A 12,144-nucleotide genomic window follows, 5' to 3' on the forward strand; every position below is an offset into this window, starting at 1 on the left:
TAAGTAACGTTTCTGTGCACTGGAGACTTAATTATCTAACCAGGGGGACTGTCCAGGACAGTGTTTGATTTAAAAGGCTCGAGGCTTTAGGTGCTCAATTAAGTAGCTATCGGTCTCAGACTGGACTATAATGGGCTCTTTTCTCTTTAACTCAAGCAACGGGGAGATATACCCCAGGTCAGGCTAATTAAAGCCAGGGGAGTCTTTAATTGTGATGACAGAATCGGTTTCAGTTTCCTTTCTTTGGGTCCTCAGTCCAAGAAGGTCGTTAATATTTCAGCATTTGGGCAATGCAATCAAAAACAAACATCAAGAGGTTCCTTACATAGGGAAAAGGGAAAAGATGGGAAGAAATTCCACCAAACCACTGCACTGGGAAGAAATTCCACCAAACCACTGCACTTTAAAGGTGCTTTGTTCCTATTTGAACACCACCATGTAGTTTTATTCCTGTTTGCCCGCTCAGCTCCAGCTCTCCTTGCTGGCATTAAGAGATGGAGGGCAAATCGTATTTTTAGTTTACTATCAATGCTTACCATCTTTCAGTTACTTCAATGACCAATAGGTGGGCTTATTTTCAATTGCATTATTACTTAAAGCAAAATACACGCAATATGAAGCGCTACCTGGCTGTGTTTTCTAAACTGCTTTCGGGCAAGGAAAGGTACGTTTTCTAAGAGTGTGGCTGAAAGGTATACATTTGTACCTGCAAGTAAATATCAGCAACCTATCTGAGGAGAAAAATGCACATCCACAACTACTGATCCAGAAGCAATTGGTTTTCCAGCCGGTTCCTATATTTAATCTAAATTCTGCACCAGCTATATTAAATGTAACAAAGAAATGCAACCCAGAAATTATGCCTAGAGCCAAGTCCATTAAAGGTACTTCGGAATAACTAGAGACCAAGCACCTTAAAAGCACCAGAAGCTATTGATACTTAAGAGGGGGGTTGTGCATAATCGCAACTGCTGCATTAGAGAGGGGAGGGAGGGGGAAAAAAAAAAATCAGCCAAATTACGCTTGGTTAATTCAGAGTAACAGATCTGCCCCCAAGTGAATTGGAGGCCTTGAATTAATTCTGTTATGACAAATCAAGATAAACGTTCCCCCTAAATTGCATGCGATTTAATTAATTTTTGAGATCCTGGTTTTTTTTTTTTTTTTTGCTAATAGTTCACATGCTCCTGTGCTGTCATTGTGCTTGAGTGGGCAGACTTCAAAGTGATATTAAATAACCAACTATTAGATTTACCTAGCACGTCCTATTGGAAAAGTGCCATTTAATTACCTAGCCTGTTCAATTAAAGGGACAGCATTCTCTGAATATAGCAGCTTGCTGTTGATTACCAGGGAAATGAACTCGCTGTCTGGCGGCGCCTCCATTCCTAACGCCACCCCCTCCCCAAACACACCCTCCACCACCAACTACCAATTCTCCCCACCCTCGCCCCAGGCCCCCACCCCCGGCCGCGCCGCGCTCACTGCGGCTGCGGGCGCCACGTGAACCGCCCGAGCTGAGCCCGAGGAAAGAAAGCGCGACCTGCTAGCCCGGCTCCCGCCCTGCGCTCGCCCCCTCGCGGGCCGAGGCCGCCCGCCGGCTGGGCGCTCGGACTGCGGCCTCGGGCGGCGCCGGCCCGGGTGCGGACCGCCCGGCGAGCGAGGGCCCGCCGACGACCGCCACCCGAGCTTCCGGCGCGTTTCCTCGCCCTCCCCGGACCTGGAGCCCCACCCGTCGGTCTCCGAACTTCCTCCTCTCGCTGCACTTTCCGCGCCAGTCTTCGGGCCCGAGGTGGGGGTGGAGGAAAGAGGGTTTGAGAAAAGAGAAACGGAGTTTCCAAAGCTACTTGGGGCGCTTGGGTGGAGCTGAGGGGTAGGGAGTCGGGGGAGGGGGAGGGGGCAGCCTTAGGACAAAGTGGGGGGACATGCAGACCTTGGTCCCTTTAAGACCCACCCTCCCCCTCCGCTCTACAACCCCCGCTTCATCCTTTTCCCTCCCTCTCTTAGAGGCCAATTTTGTTAATTAAATGTTTTGTTTGCGACGCAGCTCTCATTCATTGCGGACACGTCATTCGGAGCAGATCTAAGCCAGAGACCAGATCTCATTAGATAAAGCCCATCAGAACTAAGAAAATGGAGGAGCCACTAATTAAAGCTTTTAATTGTGCGGATTCGCTGCAGCAAGGCAGCCGCTTTATCTGAAATCTTGGAGGGAGAGGAGGCAGAAGCCCAGCTCTGCCCAAAGACACTTGGCCGCCGAGGGGGAGGGGAATGGCAAAGGCGCCCCCTCCTCTTGCAGCCCCCTCCCCCGCCCTCTGGCCGGCACTTCCCGGCTCTCCCGCAGCTTTTTTAGCAAGTCCTTGTTTGTTTTCAAAAAACCACAATCTCAGAGACCGTTTAACAGCCCCTCGGTAAATCGCTCCGTGGTCTCAGCCGGACCTAGGGGTCCCCTTCACCTGGCGGCGCGCGAGCGGATTACTCCACTCTTCCAACAGTGGTCCCTGCGGCATTGAAAGCTTCTCCAACAAGTGGACTTGAGGGAGACTGGGGAGGGGATAGCTGAGAGGAACAAGAACGCCTGCGCTTCCCCACTTTCCCACCCTTTGGGCATCTTGATGGGCTGAGAGAAGGAACACTGAAGGAAGACTTCAGTAATCTCTTAAATTGGAGGGGAAGAGGGGCTTAGCTGCTGGTGAGCCCTGAGCGAAGTGTGAGGCCATCAATCTGGTACTGAGCTAGAACTCATCTCTCCTAGAGAAAGATCTAAGGTCCTCGGGGTAGCATCTAGTTCAGGAGGGAGCCTGGCTCCAGTTTCCAGATTCAAAGGGAAAAAGGAAGTAAGAACGTAGATCCGATTAATTAAGGCTCAGGGCTGGGCACACATCCTCCACTGCTCCATTAGGGCACAGGAAAACACCAAAACGTCATTTACATTTGGCCCCAAGAATAGAGAAAGGCATGGACACAATTCCCAGGGAGCCACTTGCCTAAACTTGTCCTGGGGGAATACAAGTGGACCCATCTTCTTTTTAATTAGTTGTAATCAGAAGCGAGGGGTTTTTGGTCTTTATTTTTATTTTTTAAGGCACTTGGAGAAGAGATGAATATGTACCATTCACGGAATCTTAACTCAATTTTTCCACTTCAAACCACACTCCTTTTTTACCACAGTTTTGCTTTCTATTTAATTACAATATTGTCAAAGCTCATGGCATTGCTTGGAAGGAGAACCAGAAAGCATTACCCATGTTCCCTCTGATTTTCCAACATTTACTTCTAAAAGAACACTTAGTGAAATTAATGCTGCCATCTTAATTTAAAAATAAAAGCCCTCTCCCTTCCTGTATTTCTTTTACTTGACTGATTGAGGATGCCAGCAGAGTGGACACAGGTTGCATTATCAAAATAACTAAATGTCATTTTACTCCATCATCTTACACTAATGATATCACTGGGGTAAACATATCCACACTCAGCTCCGAACTGCACTGGGATCTTCTGCAATATTAGCCACAGAGTAAGGCGAATCACAATGGAGCTAAACTTTGAACAAAATGTCTCATCCATTGATTAACCCACACTGAAAATGAAAATTGTTTACTAATCACTTAAAAGAAAAAGGTTTAGGACAAATTTACATAGGATGAAATTCTTCTTAAAGTGTGATTTTCTAGTATCAACTGTGTGCGTGTGGGTTTTTTTTTAATTACTGGATGTTGAAACAGAACACCTCTTAGAAGCATTCATGTGCATCAGTCTATCAAACCATTTACTCAAATTAAATGTGTAATCCTTCAAATGCCTCCTTTCAAATTAATGAGTTTAAGTAGCTTGAGTTCACCTGAAAAGATCCTATAGGCACCTGACCTCCTGAATGCTTTCCATTAATTGCACTGCAACTTGTTGGAAAAGACTGCTTACATGGACATATGAATGTTCCTATACATTGCTTTAAAATGCAAGATTAGTATAATTCTATAGTCTCTTTTTCAAAATCTCTTTTGGGGATCAAGGGCAGTGATACAAACGACAACAACAAAAAAAAAACCCAAAACCTGAACATGCTTCAAGTGAAAAAACCTGCAAATTCTACATCGCAAACCACACACTAACTGAATTATTGCAAGCCTATCCTAACAGTATGAAGAGAGACATTACCACTAGGTTTTATTTCTTGGGGTTTTTTTCTCTATAAGAAGAATTACAAGTCTTTAAACTGATGGATAATTAGCATATTTCACAAGGAGCACAAAGAACCAATCAACAACTTTCCACTCAAAAAAGTTTAAAGATGCTTATGTAAATATCATAATAAGCCATCACCATAGACAAATCATTTCTCAAAAACTACACTTGTATTTTTAAGTCAACCTTTGTCTCCGTGGGTTCCTACCGTGTTTTAAGAACGCAGCTTAACTCCCGCTTGAAATGTTTGCTTTTAGCCGCAAGTCCAGTTGAGGCTGACCACTTAAAACTCTGGGACCAGAGGGTGCTCAACCTTTGCACATCTAATGGCCCAGTCCCACCAGATGGTCTTTACTTAGTATGGCATTTGCCATCAATTTGCCATCAGATATTAGAAGACTAACGCATGCTTCCTGAACCCCTTAAATTCCGTCAACTAGAAGATTTTTGAGGTGAAGGCTGCAATGTATTCCCATAGGTGCCTCCTCCTTTCCTCACAACCCTGTTAACCTTTGGCTTTGCCATTGCTCTGCTCGCCCTTCTCCAGGAAAGGCAGCAAAGCCTTACCTAATGTAGTCATTTCTGCAAAGGATCATGCCGCTCTTGGTGTAACAGGACGTGCCGATGTCGCCCAGTTGCGCCTGGCAGCAGGAGCACTTCAGGCACCGGCTGTGCCAGTAGCTGTCCATGGCATAGAGCAGAAAGCGGTCCGCAATCTTGCCCCCGCAGCCTGCGCACCGCTTCCAGGAGAGGGAGCCGGCCGTCACCGGGGGCGGCTGCGAGCTGCTGCCCGGATTCACCATGGTCTGCAGAGGGCGGGAAGGGACAGGGAGAGAAAGACAAAACAGGGGCGATGCAAAAGTTAGTAATCGCCGGAGGAAGAGCAAGCCCATTCCCCTCCTCCCCCCAGAGTTGCTGGAAGGAAGCAGCAGGGCAAGGGCGGGAAGGAGGCTGAGAGGGAGAGGGAAGGAGGGAGGCTCGCCGGCAGCAGCCGCCTGTTTACTTTTCTCAAGCTTTGTTCTGGGGCCACGAGCTCCTCTCAACTTTCCTGCGCTTGCCGCCGCTGACAATTTCAGCTCCGGTACTGTCAAAACTCCGAGAGCAGGCTCCGCGGCGCGCTCCACCCCTCGCGGCGCCTCCTCCCAGCCCCCGCCTCCGCCCACTGCCCCCTCCTCCCCTCCTCCGCTGCCCGCCTCCAGCAAATGAGGGTCAAACCCACCCACCGCCGCACCCGGCCCCTCCCCAGCCCCCGCCGAGCCCCGGGAGAGAGCCAAGGGGAGTGGGGAGGCGGCGGCCCCGCCGGAGCCTCGTTCCCTCCCGGGCGCTGCCCTGGGAAGTGCAGCTGCAGTTCACAAGTTGGAAATAGTTCGGTTTTCCGAAAGAGAAGGAGGGAGGGACGAGCAGACGGGAGATGGAGAGCGTGGTGGTGGGAGGGAAGGCAAGGTGGCGGGAGGGGGTGCAGTGTGTAAAGTTGCGAAACTGGTTTTTCGTATTTTAAGCAGCACCTTTCACATGCCATTGTGGTGACCGCCATCTCCCATTATTGTTCCAAATCTCATTTCATTTTGAAGATCAATGAGTGTTTTCTCTGGGTTTTCAGGACACAGGCAAGAATAATAGATCATTGAACTTTAGGATGCCTGCTAACTTCCTATACAAACACTCTCCACTTTGGTCTCACTAATCTGCCCTTGATCAGCAATTTAAATGCTAAAGCTTTGTTCCTCCAAAAGGGGGGTGGGGGGGCAGTGTTACAGATAATGTGCGAGAAGGCACCATTAAGGGATGCACAAGTTAAATTCGAGCCCGTCCTGCCGTCACCAAAAACTGCTTTAAAAAAAAAAAATTCCCCACTCTTTCTAATGAATGCCACAAGAGATGCAACTGGGGTATAATATAGGAATCAATTTATAAAGCTTAGCCTAAACCGATTAATTTGTTGCCTTCAATCCCGAGTCCAATAAAGTCCTAGTGTTCCTCCAGTCACTTATTCTATAAAAAGATCAAGTTATTTACTGCCAATTAAGCAGCCTGTTTTGTCTTTGTCCTCAGTAAGCTGAGAGTGTGGGCTCCCCCTGAGGCTCCCGGCTATCTGCTCAAGACATTCAGCTGGTACCTCAGAAGAAGGCGAAGTTTGCCTGTCCCCGGCCCAACTTGGGTGCTGCAAAAAAACGAGGAAGAGGGAACGAAACAAGGACTCCGGTTCCTTAAATAGGCCGATTTTAAACACATTTCCTCCGAAAGAGTCCCGGAACGTGTGTCCAGTGACCGCACAATAAACCAGAATAAGAACTGCACCAATTAAGCTGTAACAAAACCCTGAGACTTTGGAAACAGGACCACTCTAAAACCCATTAGCATTGCATTTATCCGAATGCATCATACCTTTATGTAAATTGATTTATCTGATGCATTTACTCGAGGAATTGCTTTTTGTTACAATTTCAGCCCTAACCCAAATGAATCTGCATTTCCTGCCCTAGGTCTTTAAACTGTTTCCCCCCCACACACACACCCCCCAACGTTTTAATCGCTCCGAATTCCTTTTTAAAAGGAGAGGGAGGGAGGAGATTCCAAGCTCTTCCCCGCCCCCATCTTTAGTGAGAGGTAAATATATATGTATTTTTTTTTTTTTTGAAAAGGAAACATTACACTGAGAAAGCATCCAGTAACCCCATTAGCTAAAGCTCTTAAGGACAAGCAATACCTTAATGCTGATTAAATCTAAAAGAGATGAATCAAGAGGACTGACCAGAAACTGACTCCCCTGATAACTAAGGACGGGCCCTCATCAAGTTTCATTTAGAGTTGGAAAAAAAAAAGAAAGCTTTTAAGTTAAATAGGCTATACTCTAGTAATTACATAGCCAAGCAATTTAGGTCCTGGGATAGTCAGTGAAATAGAAAGCAGAACTGGCAGCTAGAGGCAAAATCTGCCCCCCCTTTAACAACGTCTCTGGTGTTTTTTAATGGAGACCAAGGGAGGGACAAACGTAACGCTGGCAATTTGTAGTACAAAAATGGATGCTTAATTCATGTCTTGATTTTAATTAGGTGATTCACCGGATTTCTCCTGGATTGGAACAAAAGACTTATAAACCAAAAGGAATTTTTTAAAAAGAACCAGCAATACCGAATCCTGCTCACTTAGATCCTTCCTGCCACTGTTTCAAAAATAGTGTTTACTAGAAGGGGGGGTATCGTGACTACTCCCACCCCCCCCAATACACTACTTCTCATACTGAAATCCTCATCTAAGTACCCCTTGCCTTTCCCTTATGAACCAGAAATATCCCCACCCCCTCTAGGGTCCCCACCAGCCCCGTTTCCAAGAAGAGCCCTTTTGTAAGCAGGAACCGCTACAAAGCTGGCGGCCCCGGGCTGCCCTCCGCGCTAGCTTGCAGGCCGGCCTCGGTAGTTTCAGACTCGCGCTTTATCTAAGCCGACGTATTGTTTACTTGCAATTTGGGACGGTCAGGGTAAGGAAGCCAAAGAAAACAGCCCTGGCCCGAATCGGCCCCCTCCCTCCCTCTCCCCGCTCCCGGCCCGCGGCTCCCCAGCCGCCCCCTTACCTGCTTTTCCCCTATATTGCAATATTGCGAGAGGCGGCGGCGGCGAAATGCGAGCGAAGGCGCTCGGCTTCCAGGGAAGGGGCGCCTGGGCTGGCGGCGCTGGAGGGAGGGAGGGAGTTCTCGCAGAAGCAGGAAAGGGGAGGAGGGGGCTAAGGGCAGCTTTTTTTTTTTTTTTAATCGCGTTGCTCTGGGGCGGGTTGGGGGCCCCCGCGTAAGTGGCAGGCGGCCGGGAGCAGAAGTGTCAGTCTCAGTCCTCGTCCTTCCCCTCCGCCTCCGGCTGCGCGCGAGCAGCTGCAGGAGCCCTCGGCCCGCGCGGCGCGGCTTCAGGCGCGGCGCAGCGGCAGCAACTGCTGCAATCGCTGCTGCAAGTTTGGCAATGTGGCTTCACTTTGTATATTCCCCCGCCCGGCGGCCCCCGCCCCCGCCCGCGCTCCTCCCGCTCCTCCTCCTCCGCCGCCGCCTTCCTCCCTCCCGCGCGCTCGCTCGCTCCGGGCAGGCAGCGGCGGCTCGACTGAGCTCCCTGCACCTCCGGCCCGGAGCAGCCGCAGACACAACAGCCCCGGGAGCGGCGGCGGACGGTGCGGAGGCCGGTAGGCGGGCGCTCCCAGGAGTCGGGGCTGCGGCCGGCCGGGCCCGGAGCGCTGGAGCCTGCGCCGCTGCCGGGGCTGTTGCCGGGGCTGCTGCTGCCCGGCTCGGAGGCGGCGGCGGCGGCGCTGGCCTCTAGCCGGCTCGCTCGCTCCCTCCGCGGCTCTTACACATGTGTTACTGACAGAGCAAAATCCCAACTACTCCCCGGCTCTGCCGCCGACGTCAGCGACCCTCAGCCACTGGGCGGCCGGATTGTTCAGGCGGAATAATAAAACCTGCCAATCCGTGGAAGGACAAAGAGATGACTGAAACGAGACTCGGGGGGCGGGGGAGAGAGCGAGGCGGCGGAGCTGGCCGACGGAGGAGAAGGGAAGGGCCCGAATCAGGTGGGGAGAAGTGACCCGGGTGCCTGGCGCCGGGGACCCGCTTGGGCTGCCCTTCGCGACCCAGGATCCGGAGCCGAGATGCGAGGGGGCCGCAGTTGCCTTCTCAGAGCTTGGGGCCCTGAGGACCGGCGCCCGCTTGCCCCTCGGGGACTGCCATCCCCTCGATCCGAGAGGGCACCCTTAGGAAACTTCTCATCTTTCTCAGAAATGGGTCTCTTCCTGTTTGGGAAGATAAGTCCTGCGTCTTAGGGCATTGGACTTCCGTCCCCCAAATGCACACGCACACCCACAATACAGGAGAGGATTTTTGTTGTTGTTTCTTTAATTCACGACATTGGAGATTTGTGAACCGTAGAGGAAGCTTAGTTAACAAGGTAGAAAGATAAGGGAAGTAATAGTTGCTAGCTAAATACTTCCTACTTACCTTCCCTCATCCCCTCATTTACCCGAGTATAAAAGTGCCTAGCAGACATTTCATAGGTCTTTGTCAATTGCTAGTGATGTAGGAGCACGGTCCTTATTTTAAAAGTTGTCGAAAACTTCGGGGAGAAAGACTTGCCCGACCACCCTCCTCACTGTGGAGGATGAGAGGCGGAAATTCTCATAGCCCCCCAAAGCAATGGAAGTAATTGCAAGATTTGCAATCTCCAGCCTCCGGAGAGTAAGAAATGTCACCTCTACTATAAATCAGTTTTTGAGGAATGCTTTTAGGGTGCTAGCCTGAGAGTCTTTTTCCAAGGCCGAAGCACAACCTAGATGCTTGAATTACCTAGGCATTCGACTTTACTCTGCCAAATAGGTTTAATAAATCTCCAAACTGAGGCTAATATTAGGCCTGATTATTGTTAGTAAGTTCCAGAGAGATTTTTCTGGTGGAAATTATCATGAAAGTGCAAAGCCCTTCTGCTAAGTATCATTAAGTAAAACCAGCCTTGTGGGACAAGTTTTCATATTGTATTACACACAGTACTGCTAGATTGAGAAAAGGAACCTGAAGGAGAATCTGGTGAGACAATGCAGATGTTGAACATCTATGGTTTTAGTGTCTGTTTGGGGGATTTCTGTCTTTCAAACTGTCAAAATGAATAAGGCTGCATAAGAAAGAATAATTATTACTCATACAATCAGGTAGAGGGCATTTTAAATATCAATTCAAATACTCACTTTTTAATTCTATCTTCTTAAAATTAAATGAATTAACTTCACTGATTTGTATTTAAAATTGCACTGTTATGATCAATTCACCTTGTGTGCATTTAAAAAACATTTTTTGATATATTAATTAAAATATCCTACACAGAAAACAGCTGCAGATGGGCATGATTAATTAAGGACCAACTTAGAAAAGATATAATGCTGCTTGAAGGTTAGTCAAGAAAACTCAAACCAAATGAGGAAAGGAACCCCATAAACAAATAATACATTTGAATTCCCTGGATCATTTTCAATTTGTTAATAATTTATAATAAAATGAGATGACACAAGATCTTAGTTGGGGCTACAATTAAGTTATGATTTGTTATGTGCAAGTAAATTTCCTTCTCTGGGCCTTGCTTTTCTCATGTACAAATGAGAAAATTAAGCCAAATGGTCTTTAGTTTTCCTTTTTTTAAATGATTTTCTTAGATAGAACACATAATGCATAGATGTATAATGAACTGTGGTATGTTTCAGTATTTTTCCTGAACTATGTACGCTAAAATGAAATCTTAATTCCTGAAGGTAATGTGAGAAATTTAACCAGACACGCGTTCAGCCATCACTGAGTGATTATCCAAAGGATCGCAGTAGTTGTTTGTGGAAGGAAGGAAAGTGAGATGGCTAAAACTTTGAATACAGAGCTCTAGGCTACAAGGGCCTACATTTTAGGAGGTGGTTTTAGTGCTTCAGCTCTAATTCCGTGTGGAGTCAGGTCTTTAAGTATGTCCTGGTAGATTAGAGTAGGTGGGAGTGTATTACTAGAGAGCTTTATTTGCTGATGTGTGGTTATAGAAATACAAAAGCGATAATGGCTAACAGTCTCTCTTCTGAGAGGTAGGGAGTAAATACATTCGCTGTAATCAAAATTCAGGTGTACTTTAACCACAGCGCCACCTCTCGGTAGTCTTTATTTCTGCATTCTTTGCGTTTAGCAGTCCTTTCTCATCCTCATTTGCGGTTTGAAAGTGCCTGGTTGAGTGGGTAGCAATGTCAATCTTTTATTTCCACTGATGCGAGACACAAAAACCGTGTAAACACACACAAATTCATTATGGGTAAAGAAATTCTGTATTTGGGTATTATTCAAACAAATATTAAAAACAGTGCATAAAGTGATATTCCTGGTATAAAGTAAAATTGTCTAACTCGAAATAATGTTATATTGTGCCCCACAGTTCAAGAAACCTCTGCTGATATCACATATTAGTCATTCAGCCTACTCATCTGCAATGAGATATAGGAGTATGAGGCTTTGAAAAGAAAGATACATGTAAATGGTTTCTTTCTTGAATCCTAATTAAATGTGGGAACCATATTGATCCTTGATCAAGCCCCCATTTTCTCCATTTGCCCCAGAATTCTTTGTTCATAGTTTCCTTTCTCACTTATGTCCTTCAATCATAATCATTCTTTTCTCCAAGTGACAGTTCTCTAAGAATCTCCTCTGGACAGCCAGAGGTTCTCCACAGACCTGTGTAGCCTTTAATGTCTGGAGAAAGTCTAGACTATTTGATGCCGATGTGACCTCCAAGACAACACGCCCCAGCTCTCTCTCAGGAAAAAATATTCTGTCCTTTTAATGTCAATGCAAAACCGTTTTTGAAGAAAGTCTTTTTAGGAAGGAAATTTTTTAAAAAATCTGCTCACCTTTACCTTTATTACTGTCATCACAGAGATCCCTTGATATTGAAAGTTTCCTCCAACGTGAATACAAAAAGCTTGAGTCTAGGACAACAATTCCAAAGTGTAAAAGGTGTGGAGCGAAAAGGAAACAGTAGTTACCAACAGACAGAACCCAAGGAAGAGAAAGGGCAGGTTAGGTCCTGGGACAGTTTTTTTGTGTGTGTGGTGGGGAGTATGGCACAGTAAGTAGAGTCAGGGACCTGCTGCTTCATTTAAGGAATTTACAGCCACAGTGGCCCATACCTGTAATCCCAGCACTTTGGGAGGCTGAGGCAGGCGAGTCCCTTGAGTTCAAGACCATCCTGGGCACCATGGCAAAACTCCATCTCCACTAAAAATGCAAAACTTCAGCTGGGTTTGATGACATGTTCCCCGGAGTCCCAGCTGCTTGGGAGGCTGAGGTGGGAGGATCACCTGAGCCCTGGAAGTTGAGGCTGCAGTGAGCTGTGATTGTGTCACTGCACTCTAGCCTGGGCAGTGAGAGTAAGGCCCTGCCTCAGGAAAAAAAAAAAAAAAAAAAAAAAAAAAAAA

At 47.4% G+C, this 12,144-nt stretch overlaps 1 protein-coding gene across 2 annotated transcripts in view; it reads right to left on the reverse strand.

Moving 5' to 3' along the window:
- The window catches only part of LMO4 (LIM domain only 4), a 17,576-nt gene extending 9,050 nt beyond the window's left edge, over positions 1-8,526 (reverse strand). The window contains exons 1-2 of one of the 2 annotated variants that reach the window (XM_017501961.2): positions 7,757-8,526; positions 4,753-4,991 (exon numbers count right to left, since the gene is read on the reverse strand). In XM_017501961.2, the coding sequence (XP_017357450.1) occupies positions 4,753-4,988 (236 nt within the window). In that variant the 5' untranslated portion in view covers positions 4,989-4,991; positions 7,757-8,526. Of the gene's footprint in view, positions 1-4,752; positions 4,992-5,188; positions 5,343-7,756 lie in introns of those variants that run through there. The other variant, XM_017501962.2, reaches the window with a different exon arrangement.
- Positions 8,527-12,144: the final 3,618 nt, after the last annotated feature.

This window comes from Cebus imitator, unplaced genomic scaffold (assembly GCF_001604975.1).
Source record: "Cebus imitator isolate Cc_AM_T3 unplaced genomic scaffold, Cebus_imitator-1.0 Scaffold286, whole genome shotgun sequence".
Lineage (NCBI taxonomy): Eukaryota > Metazoa > Chordata > Mammalia > Primates > Cebidae > Cebus > Cebus imitator.